This window comes from Lissotriton helveticus, chromosome 7 (genome assembly GCF_964261635.1).
Source record: "Lissotriton helveticus chromosome 7, aLisHel1.1, whole genome shotgun sequence".
NCBI classification, from domain to species: Eukaryota; Metazoa; Chordata; class Amphibia; order Caudata; family Salamandridae; genus Lissotriton; species Lissotriton helveticus.
Window position 1 is genome coordinate 509,718,158 of NC_136068.1, and position 21,547 is coordinate 509,739,704.

Genomic DNA, 21,547 nt, shown 5'->3' on the forward strand with positions numbered 1-21,547 from the left:
ACCATGTTGGTTATCCAACATGGTATTCCTGATGTGGGTGGATTGATGGGCGTGATCAGATTATGGTTACTTGTTTTTGAAGATCCTTTTTTTCTCCCTTGTTTATGGCCTTCCTTGTGCGGCATTTTCTCCACTGGTGGTACATTTATGTCATGAATATTCATTTGTGCGCCAGGTCTATCCCTACTCATTTCGGCGGGCGCCTGGGCGCAAGGAAGGTCGGCAAAGGACGAGGAGGTTAGGGGCCGGCTAGTATCGATCTCCTCTGCCAAGTCTCTGGAGGCTTCTGATAGATTGATCAGGGATTCCTGAGTTTCTTGGATGATGGTCACGGGTGGTAAGGACAATCTTCTCTCGGTGTTAGCTATGGCATTGGATACCGCCCCTATAGTCTGTTTGAGCATTTTATCAATGGCAGTAAGGGTTGGCAAGGGAGGTGGATAATCCGTATTAGCCTTTGTGCTCGATCTCAGGGTAGGCATCCTGGTCTTTTTGGCAGTTTTCCTCATTGCCAGGGATGCGGGGTTAGGAGGTACCCGATAGTTATAACTTGTCTCAATAAAGGAGACCTAATGTCAAGCTAGTTGCTGTGAGACTAAGTACGATGAAATCAAAGGGCAATTTTAGGGGGCTGGCCCAGCCCGGCCTCTTCTGGCCCCTGAGGGCCACAGAGGGCCCGCCCTTTACCCGGGCTTCGCTCGGCGTCCCGCTCGCGTCCCGCTAAGCGTTATCTCGCTACGTTTAAAGGGGGTGTTGCAGCCGGGGGCGTGGCTTGCTGGGGGCGCGGCCGTGCACACCTGTGCAGCGCAGGGACTCCTGGTCTATGGAGTCCCTGCCTCACGCGCCCCCAGTTACCTTGCACAGTTCTTTCTTCCTCCCGGGTGCTGGATGCTGGGTGTAGACCTGCTGCCTCGACCCCACACCAGAGCCCTGCGCAGCGGCACCCGCGAAGCGGGTGCTGCAAGCTGTTAACGCGGGGCTCAGGCGGTCAATCCCTCCTGGGACACAGGGAGGCTGCAGGAGCGAGTGGCGGTTCCCAGGTTCAAGGCGTCGGCGAATATCGGCGTTCAGGAAAGGTTTTCACCTTCAAGTAGGTCCCACTGCTCTCAAGGAAGCTCCGCTCTTAAGCAGAGCTTGGACAGCCGGGGGCGTGGCTTGCTGGGGGCACGGCCGTGCACACCTGTGCAGCGCAGGGACTCCTGGTCTATGGAGTCCCTGCCTCACGCGCCCCCAGTTACCTTGCACAGTTCTTTCTTCCTCCCGGGTGCTGGATGCTGGGTGTAGACCTGCTGCCTCGACCCCACACCAGAGCCCTGCGCAGCGGCACCCGCGAAGCGGGTGCTGCAAGCTGTTAACGCGGGGCTCAGGCGGTCAATCCCTCCTGGGACACAGGGAGGCTGCAGGAGCGAGTGGCGGTTCCCAGGTTCAAGGCGTCGGCGAATATCGGCGTTCAGGAAAGGTTTTCACCTTCAAGTAGGTCCTTGACTTATCCCTTGAAATCCACACGTGGACGAGCCATCACTCTGGCTCTATGCCCTGCCAAGCAAGTATTGCTAGCACTTTGGGGTGCAGCTACAATACCCACTCACTTAGACTGGATCTACAAAATCTGGGATCTCCTTGCCATGGAGAAGCTAACAATCGTCAGTAGAGCAGAAGCTGCCTCAATTCAACAAGATGGGGGGACCCTGTCTGAAATTCCTGTCCCAAGAATTCTCAGAATTGATATGCCCAGGCTACTTACACATCCTTCACCTTATACCCACAAAAAACAGTATTGACTGATATGGCACTCACCTTCAGTTTCTAGACAAGCGATATACCTTGTTTCTATGTTGAAGGCCATCATTTCAGCTAAATAGGTAATTCATTTCCCCCACTCTACTGTCCCCATCTCTTTGTCTATTCTCTTCAGTTTTCTCCCTTTTCACTTGTTATCCAGTATTGGGGTATCTTTCACAGATTCACATGCCTGAATCATTCGCCGTCGCCGAGGCGGGAGTCCCACGGTAATAATATATACATAAGCAGTGCCTTAGAAAATTATTTGTAGTAGGCTGAAAAGACTATAGGCCCAACTAGGCCCAAAACTTAGCAGCCTATCAACCTCATTATGTAAAAAGAATTGAAGCATAAGTTCCAACCAATCAGCTGTCCGCACCCTCTAGAACCTTCCCAGCTGAGGCAGTTCTCCTCAGATTTTCACCGCATGCCGTGTGGAAGGAAGTCTCCCTGAGTGCCTACTCAGTTTTCTACTTTTTCTTCAGGATGTCTGAAAAGAAAACCCTTTTCAAGGCCTGCGGGACCTGTAATAAAAAGAGGGTCCATGTGGATGACCAGCACTCTGACTGCATCTACTGTCTGCATCCCTCTCACATTGTGAAGGATTGCAGGATTTGCCGCACCTTCCCTGCCAAAACTATCAGGGACAGGGAGGCAAGGGTACTTTTATGGCTCAAATCATCTTCTACAGATGATGAGGACAGGGCCTCTTCTTCAAGCAAAAGAGCCAGATCCAAAGACAGCTCTTCTCCTGAAAGAAAGAAGCATCATAAATCCTCTCATAGAGCTACAGAACCCCCAAGGAGGTCATCCACTCCTCCCCTTGGATCTCCATCGACTACAACTTCAGGATCTTCATCTAAAATTGTGTGTACAGCCCAGACTAAAACTGTTGCTCTGGTGTCGTCTCACACTGTATCTGTGACTTCTACCACCTCAAGCTCTTCTGTTACCGTGTCTACTTCTGCTATCACCTCTCCTATGGTGTCAGCGAAGGTATTCTCTAAAAAATCTTCAGGGGCTAAGGATTCTTCCTCAAAAACATCATCGACAACCGTTCCTACGACGCCAACGACGCCATCATCGATGAAGTCGTCGTCGACGAAAGCCCCATTGACGAAGGCATCGTCGACGAAAGCCCCATCGATGTCGAAGCCGTCGACGACGAAGAGCCCGTCGACGACGAAGACATCGTCGACAAAGAGCCTGTCGACGACAGCTACGTCGACGTCAGCCCCGTCGAGGATGATCCCATTGACGACAGCCCCGTCGATGGCGGTCCAGTCGACGAAGATTCCATCGACGTCAGCCCCGTCGATGACGTCACCGTCGACGACAGTCCCGTCGACTGTGAAACCGTCGACGACGTCACCCTCGACGACAAGTCCGTCAACGACGAGCTCGTCTGCGGTAATTTCATCAAAGAGCCAGCCGCTTTCAGCGCATCTGCTTACCAAGACGCCACCTACAAGAGTGCAATATACTCATTTTCAAATGAAGACCTATCAGAGACAGGACTATTCTAATATTTCCCCACTTCTGCCATCGCACATTTTGGAAACATATGTAGAGGAAGAATCGGATGAGGATGAAGATGAAGAAGGCCCCTTTGGAATTGCACGTCATCCTTCAGATTTGCGAATCAAATGTCAGGAAGAGGATGAAGAAGATATGCAAGAGCATTACTATCAGGAAGAATTGTCTACACCTTGCTATAGACAATCATACAGACCTCCACATTCGGAGGAGACAAGTCATCTCCCTCCTTCTTTAATTCAAGACTTGCAGGCCATGTTGGCAGACTACAGCCAAGGAGTCCCCCCTACACCATCCACACCAGCTGTGCCTCCTGCACCAGTGGATGTAGCTAGGCCTCCATCACCACAGGTTCCAGTGCCGCCAAGACACACCGTGTACCCTACACCGCAAGACGATCAGAATACCTCCTCTTCAGATGAAGATGGAAGGGAGGAAGGCCAGTTGCCTAATGACAATACATCTACAGATCCTTGGGATGATTACATAATCCCCATGCCTTCACCTCCTGTGCCGCAGCCCTTGGATTCCCCACCAGAGGATATTGGACGCTTTCATAACATTATGCAACGGGCTGCTACAAGGTTTCAACTGCCAGTAACTGTTGCGCAGTCTGACTGTTTTTTACATGAATTCAAGGAGGGGTATAGGAAGATCACCAGGGCTATACCTATTATAGATTTTATTTGGAAGGAAGGTTTTAACATTATGAAGACCCCCGCTTCTATTCCTGCGGTTCTTCCTCGTATTGAGAAAAAGTATCGAGCACCGCCAGACACTCCATCTTGTCTGTTGGGCCATCCACGTCCGGACTCTGTGATATCTCAAGCTGCTCAACTGAGGTCCAAAAATCCATCCACTCCAATTTCAACACCGCCGGACAAGGAGGGCAGGAGACTAGATCTTATAGGAAAGAAGTTCTCCACCAATGCTGCAGCTTCTGTCAAAGCAGCGAATTCATTGGCAATACTTGCCCGCTATGACCGGCAGATGTGGTCGGATCTGTCGGAGTTCATAAATTTGATACCTGAAGATCGACAGCAGGAAGCACTCAAAATAGTGCTGGAAAGAGAAAGGGCAAAAAACACAGTTGATGGACAGAATGTAGAACAATGTCATACATTCACCCCAGTACAAAGATCTGGGCCTAAATCCATCGTTTTTTTGCACTCCACACCACCCTGGGTTAGACACTGGCTATATGCAAATCAGCTCTGACCCTGTGCCTCATGGGAACAGTCCAGTCCGAACTACCAAGAGAAAGAGAAAGGGCGGCATCAGAAATAATAGACTGCGCCCTAGACATCGCAAACACTAACTTTAGACAGTTAGCAGGTGCAACAGTCCTCAGGCGACAGGGCTGGCTCAGAGCTACCTCCTTCAGACCGGAAGTTCAAATTAAGATCTTGGATATGGCTTACGACGGTGACTCACTCTTTGGTAAGCACATAGACGACGCCTTACTGGCAATCAAGACGGATACCGCCACCGCCAAATCACTTGGTACCCTGCAATATAAAAGAGGCTCTTTTAGAGGGGCAAGAGGTCGTGGTTTTTCGTCCAGAGGAAATTACCACAACCAACAGAACAGGCAGTATCACTCCCAGTACAAACAGCCATATTACCAATCTTCATACAGACAACCTACCTCCAGTAATTTCTCTCGTCAGGGAGGAAGACGACGAACAAAAAAGGACGAGATTCTAACAAACGTCAATGAGCTCTGCCGGACGCCAGTCCAACATCCTCCCCTCCCTGTGGGAGCGAAGATCTCCGCATTTTACCAGCAATGGCGGAACATTACTTCGGATCAGTGGGTCCTCGACCTAGTCAAGAACGGACACACTCTGGAGTTCTTAAAGAAACCACCTACAATCCCGCCCAGGGCTCCCCCTCCCCCTCGTCTTCACTTACTGTTCAAAGAAGCCTTAAATATGTTCCACAAGAATGCGATAGAGAAGGTTCCCATCTTGCAAAAAGGAAAAGGATTTTACTCTCGCTTCTTCCTCATAAAAAAGAAGTCGGGGGAGTGGCGCCCGATTTTGGATCTGCGCGAACTCAACAAATTTCTAAAGAAACAGAGTTTTCGCATGGTGACGTTGGCAGATGTGCTCAATTGACTCAACGAAGGAGATTTTATGGCTTCTCTGGACCTGGAAGACGCTTACTTCCACATCCCTATACACCCCAAACACCGCAAATACCTGAGATTCACAGTGGGTGGCGTCCACTTTCAGTTCAAGGTGCTCCCATTCGGTCTAATATCCGCACCAAGAATATTTACAAAGTGTTTAGCCCCAGTTTCTGCAGCACTGAGGTCGCAGGGAATACAAGTCTTCCCATACCTCGACGACTGGCTGCTCAAGGGACCATCGAGACAGGCTACAAGACAAGCGGTCAAAAGCTCCCTCCGTCTATTCTCAAACCTAGGACTCACTCTCAATGCAAAGAAATCTCAACTGCAACCCTGTCAGGTGTTGACTTTTCTGGGAGCATCACTGGACACCCGACGCTGCAAGGCGTTCTTGTCTCAGGAGCGACAGATCAAACTTCAAAAGCTGGCAAAACTAATCTCAGCAAAAAAGTCACTTTCGGTCCGAACATATGCTTCTCTTCTGGGGATGTGCTAGTCAGCGATCAGTCTAGTCCCATTGGCGAGACTCAGGATGAGGCCTCTGCAAGAAGAATTGCACCGACAATGGCGACAAGTAGGAGGCTCTTTCGACGAGAGCTTAAAGGTGACACCCAGAATGAGGCGGGCTCTTCTTTGGTGGTCAAAAGGAAACAATCTGTCACCGGGCCTCACGTTTCTCCAAACCATTCCGGAGTTTATCCTGACTACAGAGGCTTCTATGGAAAGTTGGGGAGGTCACCTCCAGGACCTTCAGATTCAGGGGCAATGGTCTCACCAATATCGGCAGAAACACATCAACAGCCTAGAGTTAAGAGCCATTTTCCTATCTCTGCAGGCGTTCCTACCGAGAATTGCAAATTCCTCAGTGCTGGTGCGTACAGACAATACCACCAGCATGTATTACATCAACAAACAAGGTGGGACGAGATCTCTCTCCCTCTCGCAGGAAGCTCAAGAGATGTGGGAGCGGGTCATACAACACGGCATAACCCTCAGAGCGGAGCATGTGAAGGGTGTTCAAAACTCTCTAGCCGACAACCTCAGCAGATCTCTCACAGGTTGTCACGAATGGGAACTAGAGCAGAATCTAGTGGCCAGGATCTTTCAAACATGGGGCACACCAACTCTGGATCTGTTTGCGACGCAACAAAACAGCAAATGCCTGTACTAAGCCAGCAGATTTCCTCAACGGGGGTCAAGGGGAAATGCCCTGTCGATGAGATGGTCCGGAATCTTTTCATACACCTGTCCCCCAATTCCTTTAATACCAAGGATACTACAAAAGATGAAGAGGGAACATTGCACTCTCTTCCTCATTGCTCCTCGCTGACCGAGGCAGTACTAGTTCCAAGAACTACTCCTGCTATCTCAACAACCTCCACTTTGTCTCAAACCAACAATTTCAATGTTGACAAGGGAAGGAGGTCAGATTCTACAACCGGAACCTCAATCGCTTCACTTGCACGCCTGGTTCCTGACTTCTTAGAGTTTAAGGATCTCAACATTTCTGCGGACTGCAGAGAGATTTTATCTCAAGCCCGCGCTCAGAGTACCATCAGAACATATTGTTTTAAATGGAGACGATTCTGTAGTTGGTGTGAAGCAAATAATATTCATCCGCTCCAGGCTCCACCTGAGAACATCCTTCCTTACTTGCTGTCGCTAGCCAAAGCAGGTCTGGTATTCTCTTCTATTAAAGTACATCTGGCCGCTATATCCAGATTCAGGAAAAGTTCTAACAAGCCATCACTATGCTCTTTCTCATTAATAAAGCAATTTCTTAAGGGGTTATTCAGAGCTTTCCCTCCAATTCGGCCTCCACCTCCTGAATGGGACCTCAATATCGTTTTGTCCCAATTAATGAGAAGGCCCTTTGAGCCTATTCACAGAGCTGAACTGAAGTTTCTAACCTGGAAAGTAGCTATTTTACTAGCTCTCACTTCAGCCCGGAGAGTCAGCGAGATACAAGCTTTCACGATTGCAGAGCCTTTCCTACATTTCTCTAAGGACTCTGTAACCCTGAGAACCAATCCAAAGTTCATTCCTAAGGTACCATCTCAATTTCATATTAATCAGCCGGTAAAGCTAAAGACTTTTTTCCCGGATCCTGTCACACCGGCAGAAAGGGCCCTGCACTCACTTGATGTGAAACGATGTCTAACGTTCTATCTACAAAAAACTAAGGACATAAGAAAATCTAACCAGCTATTTCTTCCTTATGGACAGGTCACGCTAGGACTAGCAGTGACGAAAGCAACTATAGCTAGATGGTTATCCTCTGTAATACAATTCTGTCACGAGAAGGCTAACAGACCTTTAATCAGAAAAGTTAAAGCACATTACACCAGAATGATGTCGGCGTCGACAGCCTTATTTGCTGGGGTCACGCTGGAGAACATTTGCCGAGCTGCTACATGGAAAAGTGTCCATACTTTTACAAAGCACTACTGCTTGCGGTCGGCATCACATGATGATACAGCAGTGGGAGAAGCGGTGCTGCAGCATCTTCTTCACTAAGGTTATACGTTTTGGGTCTCTCACATTATATTGATGTTATAAAAATATGTATGATTTACTGTACTGTTCTTATCAAATGCTGTCTTTATTATGAATGATATTATATGAAGGTTTTTTTCTGCATATATGTATATTTACATTTTAGTGCTCTATAACCTTCCGATTGTGTGGGGGATATGTACAATTACGGTTTGTCTCCCATCTTCCGCTAACGACAGTTATGACTTTACTGCTTGCTATTCTGATTCAGGCATGTGAATCTATGAAAGATACCCCAATACTGGAAAAGAAAACAAGTTACTTACCTGTAACTACAGTTATCCAGTATTGGCATCTTTCATAGATTCACATGAACCCACCCTCCTCCCTGGCAAAGCAGTTCTTTATTAGGGATACAAACTTCTCACTTGTGCTGGAAAAATCTGAGGAGAACTGCCTCAGCTGAGAAGGTTCTAGAGGGTGCGGACAGCTGATTGGTTGGAACTCCTGTTTCAGTTATTTTTACATAATGAGGTAGATAGGCTGCTAAGTTTTGGGCCTATAGTCTTTTCAGCCTACTACAAATAATTTTCTAAGGCACTGCTATTATATATATTATTACCGTGGGACTCCCGCCTCGGCGACGGGGAATGATTCAGGCATGTGAATCTATGAAAGATACCAATACTGGATAACTGTAGTAACTTGTTTTCTTTCCCACCCGCCAGTGGCTGTTGGTCGTAGTTTTTTTTGTATTGTTCTTTTCAATGTCAAACTCAATAATAGGATTTGAACCTAAAAAGTAATTGCCCCCATTCTACTGACTGGATTTTTGTTGTTTTGGTGTCAAATTATTTATAAACTTTTCATTATTTTTCTAAATTGGTGGGGGATTTTTCTTATGTTATGTTTCATTTCATTACTGTTTGTGTGCTGCATAAACACTTCACACGCTGCATCTAAGTTAAGTCTGAGTTTTTGTGTCAAGCTACCACAGGGTAGGTTATTTAAGTGACTGTTTTGGTTCACCCGAACAAGGATTGTGGTTGTTGCTTGATTTGGGTTCACAAACCCCCATAAAGCAAGAACTCAGTGTCTTACATTCTCCTATCAAATTGGAGAGCTATTGAAACGTTTCTGAATTCAGTCTTACACCTGCGTTATATAAAAAGTGAGGAATCTGCAGGTAGTCAACGTATCCTCTAGAAAGATTGTTCCAGAAGGTAAGTAACTTTTACTTCCATACAGGATACTAGATGCCACAGCAGAGCTCTGATATCAAGTGCAGTACCTTACATCACAAGGTATTTCTCTATTTTTCAGTGGATACGCCACATTCCTGCACTGCAGTGAGGTGGAGCATTCTGTGTTCCAGTTTAGTGCTTCATATTTAACTCTCTGACATAGAAATCCTGAAAGGTTCCACAGTTTGCACTCTTGTGCACTTGTGCGTCTTGTGATAATTTGCACTTATCTTGTTTTACTCAGGATCAGAACAGGGCCCTCCCCCATCTCCTCGCTCAGGTGAGAAAATCGCTCTTTTCTCTAAGATGTTATAAGTCCAGTGACATTATCATATCCCATCCGGCACTTAGTGTCAGTACTTAGCCATCCAGCACTGGGTCACTTAGTCCTGCATCTGCCTCATGCGAGTTATCTTCTCTTACCATTTGAGAAATGGCTTTACACTAGAAATACTGATGACGTCCCCTCTCCGACTTATATATATTTCTCAACACTCTACAGAACCTCGTCAAATCCTCAGCACTTTTGCGCTAGGGGAAATGTGCGAATGCCTCTTCACATCCAAAGAATGGTCAGTCTTCAAAAGTGAGCCCATTCCCATTCTTCAGTACATAGCACCTCAGGCAAAGGAACATTCCTCAAAAAATCCCACTATAGGTACTAAATATCCTGCGCAAACAGCTCAATGGAAGAGAGATGGATATGCATGTTGCTGGAGGGGCTGCGACCAAATGGGAACTTTAACCCACCTTCTTTAGCAGTGTACAAAGCTTTAGCAGTACTGGTCTAAAGTCTTTGCCTCCATTGACCAAATGTATAACATCGAACTCCCCAGATTGCCGAGCTACATTCTACCGGGTGTCCTGAATGCCCTGACTTACCCTTGAAATCCACGCGTGGACGAGCCATCACTCTGGCTCTATGCCCTGCCAGGCAAGCATTGCTAGCACTTTGGGTCCAGCTACAATACCCACTCACTCAGACTGAATCTACAAAATCTGGGATCTCCTTGCCATGGAGAAGCTAACATCCTCAGTAGAGCAGAAGCTGCCTCAATTCAACAATATGTGGGGACCCTGACTGAAATTCCTGTCCCAAGAATTCTTAGAATTGACATGCCCAGTCTACTTACGCATCCTCCACCTTATACCCACAAAAACAGTATTGACTGATATGGCACTCACTTTCAGTTTCTAAACAAGCGATATACCTTGTTTCTATGTTGAAGGCCATCAGTTTAGCTAATTTCCCCACTCTACTATCCTCATCTCTTTGTCTATTCTCTTCAGTTTTCTACCTTTTCACTTAGTCCCCACCCGCCAGTGGATGTCGGTCGTAGTTTTTTTTTGTATTGTTCTTTTCAATGTCAAACTCAATAAAAGGATTTGAACCTAAAAAGTAATTGTCCCCATTCTACTGACTGGATTTTTGTTGTTTTGGTGTCAAATTATTTAGTAAACTTTTCATTATTTTTCTAAATTGGTGCTGAATTTTTCTTGTGTTAGGTTTCATTTCATTACTGTTTGTGTGCTGCATAAACACTTCACATCCTGCATCTAAGTTAAGTGTGAGTGTTTTGTGCCAAGCTACCAAAGGGTAGGTTAATTAAATGACTGTTTTGGTTCACCCGAACAAGGATTGTGGTTGTTGCTTGATTTCGGTTTACAACCCCCCCTCAAGCAAGAATTCAGTTTCTTATATTCTCCTATCAAAGTGGACAGCTATTGAAAGTTTTCTGAATTCAGTCTGACACCTGCGATATATAAAAAGTGAGGAATCTGCAGGTATACAAAGTGTCCACTAGAAAGATTGTTCCAGAAGGTAAGTAACTTTTTCTTCCATGCAGGATCGAAAATGCCACATCAGTGCTCTGATTTTAAGTGCAGTACCTTAGATCACAAGGTATTTCTCTTTTTTGCAGTGGATACTTCACATTCCTGCACTGCAGTGAGGTGGAACATTCTGTGTTCTAGTTTAGTGTTTCATATTTAACTCTCTGACATAGAAATCCTGAAAGGTTCCACAGTTTGCACTCTTGTGCACTTGTGCGTCTTGTAATAATTTGCACTATTCTTGTTTTACTCAGGATCTGAACAGGCCCCTCTCCCGGCTCCTCGCTCAGGTGAGAAAATCTCTCTTTTCTCTAAGATGTTATAAGACATGTAAAAGCTTTTCTGTATATCACCAGTAATTGTTATGTATTGTATTGGAACATTTATATAGCACTTACTATCCCTACGTGGGACGCTGGAGCGCTTGCCCTTGTGGATAGCACGCTACGCCATGTGGGGTGGGTTGTTAGACATGTCTGTACTTTATGTTAACCCTGTGAGACAATTGTAAATATGTTTTGTGCTATGACCACGGTGGTAGGTTTATCATGTTATAGGAACCAGGGCTTAGTAGATTGATGGATGGAGAAGGGGAAAGAGATGGGCGCAGTTTCACTTTGCACAGATCCAACGACATTATCGTGTCGCATCCGCCATTCAGTGTCAGTACTTAGCCATCCAACACTGGGTCACTTAGCCCTGCATCTGTCTCATGCTAGCCATCCTCTCTTATCATTTGAGAATGGCTTCACACTAGAAATACTGATGAGGTCTCCTCTCCGACATATATATATTTCTCAACACTCTACAGAACCCCGTCAAATCCTCAGCACTGTTGCGCTGGAAGAAAAGTGCGAACGCCTCTTCTCCAGTATTAGGGTGTCTTTCATAGATTCACATGCTTGAATATTCCCCGTCGTCGAAGTGGGAGCCACACGGTAAGTAAAATAGCAATAAAATCCCAATAAAATATGTATTTAAAAACATAACACAAAAATACACAACCAGAAATACTTGTAAGTACCAGGTTAGTATTCTCACATAGGAATACATAGAGAGAGAGACAACTTTTGTAACACATCCCTGTCATTATGTTAGTCCAAACTACAGCCAATCAGGCGCAAGCACCCCTCCAGAACCTTCTCCTCAGAGGCTCAGGCCCTCAGATTTTCTACCGCACGTCGTGTAAAAGGAGTCTCCCTGAGCTTTGCTCAGTTTTCTACTTTCGTCTCATTTCCAGTACTTTCTACAACGTCTTCAAGTAAGAAGTCTTTGTTTAGACCTTGTTCTTCTTGTGGGAAGTTGAGACTTTATTCTGAGGACCCCCACAAGCAGTGTATATATTGCCTCTACCCTGACCATGAGGTAGGCTAATGTAAAATTTGCAGGACTTTTTCCACCAAAACCTTAAAGGATAGAGAGGGTCGCCTCCTCCTCTGGTTACAAAGGCTGAAAGACAAGGATTCAGCTCTTTCTGACGCAGAAAGCCTGATGTCAGGTACTTCTAATGCAGCCTCGAAGCGTAGCAGTGTGCAGGATTTACCTTCTCCCTTCTTGAAGAAGAAGAAACTCTCACTCTTGAAGGCTCCAGTGGTGTCCCCACCTCCTCCTGCTATGCGGACATCCCCGAGATCTGACTCTCAGGCGTTTACGGCTTCTTCTAAGCACGTTTCCACCTGAAAACGTGTAAAATTTCGACGGGAGCGTCGACGATCGTCCCGCCGAAGAGATCTGCCGTCTCCGGCTCGTCGACGACAAAAGTGACGACGACTTCGGCTTCAGGTTCATCGACGGTGAGTGCGTCGACGGCGTCGACGAAGGTATGCCTCAGTTTTAAGACTGTTTCTTCGACGATCCCTATCGCCTCGACGTTGAAGAAGGGTCTCTCGTCATCAACTGGATCTACATCGACGAGGATTGTGAAGAAAGCCACCTCGTCATCGTCTGCTCCGTCGACGAATGTTCCGTCGACGGCGGTTTTGACGACGACGGCCTCGTCTGCGACGACTCAGTCGACTGTGGCTCCGTCAACGATGGCTCCGTCGATGTCTGTTCTGTCGTCGTCGACGGCTTCGACGATGATTTCGTCGACGGTGGTGCCATTATCCTTCGCATCCTTGCCTCTGGTGCCGATTCCTTCATCCGGGTCTGGTGCTTCCTCCGCCGACCCTTTGCACCAACGTCGCCAAGTGCCTCTGGAACAGCTTGCCATTCCACGTGACAAGCAGCCCCCGTCACCTGTGTTTGCGACAGGTTCTGAACAGGACTCTGGGTCTGAGGAAGATGAGGATGATCATTTCCGGGCAGCACGAAGCCCTTCTGAACTAGTCATAAAGTGCCAAGACTATGGCGATGATCATGAGGACTCGTATTTTCAGGAGGAGGAACCGTCCACTCAGGTTCCTATGGCAGCACTTCCTCTTTCCCTCATTTCCAATCTCCAGTATATGCTGGAGGATTACAACAGGTGTTTTCCGCCATCTCGCCATGGTTTGCCTCTGCCTATGGCACCTGCACCTGCACCAGCTCCTGCCGCTGTTCCGCTGCCGCTACCGGCACCGCCAACTGCTCCGGCTAAGACTTCTATTCAGGTCCATGCTACGGTGTGCGAAGAGGATGATGATAATCTTTGCCCAGACAGAGAGGATGGCAAGCTGCAGGATGATGATGATAATGATGGTGATGGCGGCATGCAAGGCTGGGACAATTACCAAATTCAGACACAGTCCCCGCCACCTGCAACTCCTGGGGATTCCCCCCCTGTTGACATTGCAGGCTTTCACCAACTCATGGATAGAGCGGCGCTCCGCTTTAAACTTCCTATGGTTCAAAGGGAAGAAGACTGCTTTCTTTACGACTTTAAGAGTCAACCTTTCAAACAAGTTCGGAAAGTCCCAATCATTGACTTTCTTTGGAATGAGGGACTCAAGTTGATGCAAACGCCGAATTCCATCCCTGCACAACTACCTAGTTTGGAGAAAAAGTATAAGGCGCCCCAGGGTTCTCCAGCTTGCCTGGTGGCACAGCCTAAGCTGGATTCCGTAGTCACCCAGGCCGCCCAGCGCCGTTCCAGCAACCCATCTTCCCCGATTACGGCTCCTCCTGATCGCGAAGGTCGTCGCCTCGATGCCATCGGGCGAACATTTTCAACTATGGCTTCCACTACTGTAAGGGCTGCTAATGCGTTGGCCATACTGGGACGCTACAATCGTCAGATGTGGTCTGACATTTCCACCTTTGTTGCCCTCATTCCTGAGTCCTCCAGGGCGTTGGCTCTTAAAATTCTTCAGGAGGGGAAAGAGCGTCATCGGAGATCATCGACTGCTCCGTGGATATTGCCTGCACTGGTTTCCGTCAGCTTGCGAGGGCAGCTGTTCTGCGACGCCAGGGTTGGCTTCGTTCTACCTCTTTTCACCAGGAAGTTCAGGTGAAAATTCTCGACATACATTATGACGGCGAGTCACTCTTTGGTCAACATGTCGATGAGGCACTGCAGACGATGAAGAAAGATACTGAAACGGCTCGTTCCTTGGGCACTTTACAGTTCCGCAAACAGCTTTTTCGTGGTGCCCGCGGACGCGGCACCACCTCTTCCTTTCGTGGCAGATCTAATCAATACCACTCCTATGGCCAGGGAAATCAACAGTATTCTAACCAGCCGCAGCAGACCTCTCACCAGCAGTCTTCCAAATCATATCGTGGAAAGTCTTCCAATAGAGGTTCCACTTCCAAAAGGCAATGACTTACCTTTCCCGCGCAAGGTTGGAGGTCGAATCTCCCTGTTCTTTTCTCAATGGTCCTCAATCACCTCGGACCGTTGAGTGCTGGATATTGTATCAAAGGGCCATGCCTTGGAGTTCGTAAAGTTTCCTCCTCACACTCCTTCGACTGGTCCGCCTCCTGCACACTTCAAAGAACTTTTCCAGCAGATTCACATCATGATTCAAAAAGGTGCCATCGAAGAGGTTCCCAAGTCTCAGAGGGGGATGGGATTTTATTCCTGGTTTTTCCTCATCCTCAAAAAGACAGGCGACTGGCGTCCAATCCTTGATTTACGGGCACTGAACAAATACCTGAAGTGGCAGTTCTTCCGCATGCTCACGCTGATGGAGATCCTACGTCTTTTCTGCAAGGACGACTTCATGACCACCCTCGACCTCCAGGATGCTTATTTCCATGTGCCAATTCTTCCTCGTCACCGGAAGCACTTGCGCTTCCGGGTGGGGCGACGAGACTTTCAATTCAGGGTGCTGCCTTTCGGCCTGCGCTCCGCCCCTCGTGTCTTCACAAAGGTTTTGGCTCCAGTGGTGGATTACCTATGTCTACAGGGCGTTCAAATTTTTCCATACCTAGACGATTGTCTCATCAAGTCGTAGTCTCACAGCCAGCTGTCTCGAGACACTCAACTCTGTCAGACCTTATTTCGCTCCCTCGGTCTTTCCATCAATGCCGAGAAGTCTCAGGTCGACCCAGCTCACTGCAGGACTTTTCTAGGCGCCACTCTGGATACGTCACTAGCCAAAGCATTCGTGTCTCACGAACGTAAGCTGCGGATTCTACGCCTGGTGGCTCTCATTTTTTCATAAGAGTCAGTTTCCGTTCGTATATTGAAGTCTTTTCTGGGAATGGCATCCTCGTGCATATCTCTGATCCCAAATTGCAGGCTCAGGAGTCACCCCATTCAGGAAGAATTGGACAGTCAGTGGCGTCAGGTTACCGGCTCTTTCAACGATCTCGTTTGTGAGACCGCCCGGATGAGGTTGGCTCTCCATTGGTGGGCGCAGCCGTCCAACGTGGCTGCTGGGACCTCATTTCTCACCACAGCTCCACAACTCATTCTGACAACGGATGCCTCCTTGGAAGGTTGGGGCACACACCTTAAAGGGCTGTCCATCCAGGGCAAATGGACTCTGTCTCAACGCTCCTGGCACATCAACAGGTTGGAGTTGATGGCCATCTTCCTGGCTCTCAAATCGTTCCATCTTCTGATCCAGGGAGAATCGGTGCTCATCCAAACCGATAATACCACCAGTATGCACTATGTGAACAAGCAGGGCGGCACCAAATCTCCTCTCCTGTCTCGACTGGCACAGACTAGCTGGGATTGGGCGCTTCGGCACCACATTACCCTGACAGCAGTTCATCTACCGGGCATCTCGAACATCCTAGTGGATGCCCTCAGCAGGTCCGCATCCTCTACTGACGAGTGGGAGCTACATCTGGACTTCATCTTTCGGCGTTGGGGTCATCCAAGCATAGATCTCTTTGCGAGCCCAGAGAACCGGAAATGCCCGTCCTTTGCAAGTTGGCTTCCCCATCCAGAATCGTCCGGGAATGCCCTTTTGATGAATTGGTGTGGTCTATTCTCCTACGTCTTTCCGCTGCTTCCACTGGTTCCTCGAGTGTTGTGGAAGGTGCGGAGACAGCTGTGCCACATTCTCCTAATCGCTCCCAGATGGCCTCGACAAGCGTGGTTCTCGGAACTGATGCTTCTTTCTCAGTGCGAACCCATTCTACTTCATCCTCGAGCGGACCTCCTCACGATGGACGAGGGTCTGATCTGTCATCCGGACCCCTCCTCTCTCAAATTATCGGACTGGAACCTGAGCACCTTGAATTTGCCCATTTGAACATCCCGCCATCATGCAGAGACATTCTTGCCAATGCCAGAGCTCCATCTACAATAAAGACTTATAAACTAAAGTGGAAAAGATTCTGTCACTGGTGCCAGCTGCCAACCTTCATCCTGTTCATTCTACTCCAGCTCAGTTACTACCGTTCTTTCTAGAGCTGGCACAGTCAGGGCTTTCCCACTCTACTTTGAAGGTTTTCTTGGCGGCGATTTCTCGCTTCCAGCAGGATGGCTCTTCCTCTCTCTGCTCTTCCAGAGTCATTCGTCAGTTTTTCAAAGGACTGTTCAGGAAGTTCCCGCCCATTAGGCGTCCTCCTCCAACCTGGCTTCTCAACATTGTTTTGGCTCAATTAATGAAGGCACCATTCGAGCCTATCCACAAAGCGGATTTGAAATTTTTTACTTGTAAAGTGGCCCTTCTCCTTGCTTTAACCTCTTCACGTTGCGTGAGTGATATTCACGCATTTACCATTAAGCCTCCTTTTCTCCAATTCAAATCGGACTGTGTAGTGCTTCGCCCAACCCGACTTTCATGCCTAAGGTGCCCACTGACTTTCACCTCAAGAACCTGTTTTCTTAAAGACTTTCTTTTCCAATCCTCAATCTCCAGCGGAGCAACGTTTACATTTCTGGACGTTAAGCGATGCCTTAAATTTTACATCGATAGGCCGGCACCCTTCCGCCAATCTGATCAGCTGTTCGTCACCTACGGACGCATGTGCAAGGGGCGTTCTGTTACCAAGCCAACTATTGCACGTTGGATTTTTTCAGCAATTTCTTTCTGCCATCAGAAAGCTGGCCAGCCTCTTCAATCCTCGGTGAGAGGTCATTCCACCAGGGCGATGTCATCTTCTACAGCCCTGTTTGCTGGTGTGCCGATTCACCAAATTAGCAGAGCAGCTACGTGGTCCAGCAGGCACACTTGCACGAGACATTACTGCCTTGAAACGATCAAGAAAGCTGATACGGCAGTGGGACAAGCAGTGCTTCGCAATCTTTTTAACTAAGGTGAGCCTCTGCTTTCTACCCTCCACCTATATGGTTTGTGTAACGGTAGTGTTATTATTATTATTATCATTCCTGCCTGGCTATGCTATGCTATCTTGCATCGTTATGCCTATACATTGCTGTTTTTGCTCTTACAGCTGGCTGTTACTGCTCACTATTCTAGTCAAGCATGTGAATCTATGAAAGACACCCTAATACTGGAGAAGAACAAGTGTTACTTACCTGTAAACAGGTGGTTCTCCAGTATTGGTGTCTTTCATAGATTCACATGCGACCCACCCCCCTCCCCTCAGAGGCTCGCTTCTCCTCCTAGACTCTTTTGTCACTCCTGTGCTATGAAAATCTGAGGGCCTCTCTGAGGAGAAGGTTCTGGAGGGGTGCTTGCGCCTGATTAGCTGTAGTTTGGACTAACATAATGACAGGGATATGTTACAAAAGTTTTCTCTCTCTATGTATTCCTAGGTGACAATACTAACCTGGCACTTACAAGTATTTCTGGTTGTGTATTTTTGTGTTATGTTTTTCCATACATATTTTATTGGGATTTTATTGCTATTTTATTTACCGTGGGGCTCCCACTTCGACGACGGGGAATATTCAAGCATGTTAATCTATGAAAGACACCAATACTGGAGAACCACCTGTTTACATGTAAGTAACAATTGTTCTTCACTTCCAAAGAATAGTCAGCCATTCAAAAGTGAGCCCATTCCCATTATTCAGTACATAGCACCTCAGGCAAAAGAACATTTCTCAAAAAATCCCACTATAGGTACTAAACCCCTGCGCAAACAGCTCAATGGAAGAGAGGTGGATATGCATGTTGCTGGAGGGGCTGCAACTAAGTGGAAACTTTAACCCACCTTCTTTGGCAGTGTACAAAGCTTTAGCAGTTCTGGTCTGAAGTGTTTGCCTCTATTGACCAAATGTATAACATCGAACTCCCCAGATTCCCGAGCTACATTCTCCTGGGTCTCCTGAATGCCCTGACTTATCCCTTGAAATCCACGCGTGGATGAGCCATCACTCTGGCTCTATGCCCTACCAAGCAAGTATTGCTAGCACTTTGGGGTACAGCTACAATACCCACTCACTTAGACTGAATCTACAAAATCTGGGATCTCCTTGCCATGGAGAAGCTAAGATCCTCAATAGAGCAGAAGCTGCCTCAATTCAACAAGATGTGGGGACCCTGTCTGAAATTCCTGTCCCAAGAATTCTTAGAATTGACATTCACAGCCTACTTACGCATCCTCCACCTTATACCCACAAAAAGACAGTATTGACTGATATGGCACTCACTTTCAGTTTCTAGACAAGCAATATATCTTGTTTCTATGTTGAAGGCCATCATTTCAGCTAAATAGGTAATTAATTTCCCCCACTTTAATGTCCCCATCTCTTTGTCTATTCTCTTCAGTTTTCTCCCTTTTTATTTGTTGTACCTCACACGACATAGGATGTTGGTCGTAGTATTTTTTTTTTATTGTTCTTTTCAATGTCAAACTCAATAAAAGGATTTGAACCTAAAATTTAATTGCCCGCATTCTACTGACTGGACTTTTGTTGTTTTTGTGTCAAATTATTTATTAAACATTTTATTATTTTTCTAAATTGGTGCAGGATTTTTCTTGTGTTGTGTTTCATTTCATTATTGTTTGTGTGCTGCATTAAACACTTCACACGCTGCATCCAAGTAAATCTGAGGGGCAGATTTACAAGCCCCATGCACCACTTTTGCATCACTTTTTCCATGTTAAAAGAGATGCAGAATTGGTGCAAGGGGCTTGTAAATCTGCCCCTGAATGTTTTGTGCCAAGCTACCAAAGGGTAGGTTAATTAAGTGACTGTTTTGGTTCACCCAAACAAGGATTATAGTTGTTGCTTGATTTGGGTTTACAACCCCCCTCAAGCAATAACTCAGTTTCTTACATTCTCCTATCAAAGTGGAGAGCTATTGAAAGGTTTCTGAATTCAGTCTGACACCTGTGATATATAAAAAGTGAGGAATCTGCAGGTAGACAAAGTATCCATTAGAAAGATTGTTCCAGAAGGTAAGTGTGAGAAGTTGGCCTGGTATATGATGTTCACTATTCTAGTGAGCACCTTGCACCAGTCCAAACAACCCTTATGGTGATGGTTGTAAAGTCAACCTTATAGACAGCTATCCTAATGGTAGCATAGACAAAACAGTCTTAGTCTAAACTCAAGAGGGCATGTGAAGCCAGCTGTTTTACCATATGCAATCCCCTTAATACCAAGTGAAAGGACACCACACAGGTTGTATATCAAAATATATATGTATTTATTTCTAACACAATCCTCTGAACTCTTTATGAGGTCAGAGGCACCAGCACAATACAAGATACTTAATTAAAATACAATAAGTTGCACAAAATACAGTAATGCCCTAGGGGCACTTTGTACCATATACTAAAATAGTGGTATAAGAACCACATCACGAACAAAGGAAAGGCCTAGGGCCTGGAGAATCGCTGGGGCTAGGTTCCAGGTCATGATCTCCGTCTTTCCCACATTGATGTCATATCCGGAGATCCGCCCAAATTCCTCTGCCCTTTTTACAACTGTGGGAAAAGCTTCAACCTGATTTTTTGTGTAAATGAGGATGTCATCGGCATAGAGTCCTACCCGCTTCACCCACCCTCCAAATTTGAAAGGGAAGATACTAGGCTCCTCTCTGAGAACTTGCACGAAGGGTTCTAAATATAAATTGAATAGGAGAGGGGAGAGCGGGCAACCCTGCCTAGTACCCCTCATGATTTGGAAGGGCTCAGTGCAGGTACCATTGATCATAAGACTGTCCTTAGGGTCCCTATATAGCAGACTGATGACTCGTAAAAACCTTTCCCCAAACCGAAACATTCTCATTACAGCAGTCAAGTATGGCCAGTTGACCCTGTCAAACGCTTTAGTAGCATCCAGGGTCAAAATGCCCAGGGGTAGAGAGAAGGTTGAGGCGATGTCGATTGCGCCAATCAGATCGTGAGTAAGGTCTGCCAGCTGGCGCCCCCTTATAAATCCCTTCTGATCATCGTGTATTATTGAGCCGATCTCGCTCCCAAGCCGTGCTGATAGAATGGCTGCGAAGATCCTATAATCGTCATTTAGGAGCGAGATCGGCCTATAAGACCCACAGTCGGTCGGGTCCTTTCCTGGTTTGGGAATCAGAACTATCATTGCCTCCCTCCATGACTCAGGAGGTACTACGCCTTCCATAAAGATATCATTGAAGAGGGCCGTCAATGTTGGAATGATAGCGGGACACAAGACACGGTACAACTCCCCTGGAAGACCATCTGGTCCGGCCGCCTTCCCCCGCTTCAATCGGTTAATAGCATTACGGACTTCTGCCTCTGATATTTCTTTGTCCAAGCGATCACTTTGTACTAGTGAAAGGGAAGGCATTTCGATCTTATCTAACCATGCCTCCCGGGCCATCGCGTCTTTCGTGATCTCCTCCCTATAGATGTTCCGGAAGAATTCCTGAAAGGCACTTCCAATTCCTAGGTTGGAGATCCGAGCAGTGGCTCCCCCCCCACCCTTATTTCCCTGATGTATTTTTTGGCTTGGTCTGATTTAATTTTCCAGGCCAAAACCTTGCCTGCAGCCTCTCCATATTCAAAATGTTGGAGCTTGCTAGCCTCCCACCTCTTAGCCACCCCTCTTTGAAGTAGATTTTCCAAATTTTTCTTTAACTCCTCCCACCTCTCTTGATCGGTTAGTGATCGGATAGTGGATCCACTCTTCTGATCTATTATTGCTAGTTCCTGCTCTATTTTTGTGATTGATTCTCTATATATCTTCCCTCTGTAAGAGGCTCGGTTGGTTATACACCCTCTTAGATACGCTTTGAGTGCTTCC

The 21,547-nt window shown here is 47.0% G+C and overlaps 1 protein-coding gene across 1 annotated transcript in view; it reads left to right on the top strand.

Annotated features, from left to right (window-relative positions):
* The window catches only part of LOC144768685 (uncharacterized), a 9,047,330-nt gene that overhangs the window by 6,483,153 nt on the left and 2,542,630 nt on the right, over positions 1 to 21,547 (top strand). The window contains exon 52 of the mRNA XM_078652515.1: positions 11,280 to 11,315. Within this exon, the coding sequence (XP_078508641.1) occupies positions 11,280 to 11,315 (36 nt within the window). The remainder of the gene's footprint in view (positions 1 to 11,279; positions 11,316 to 21,547) is intronic.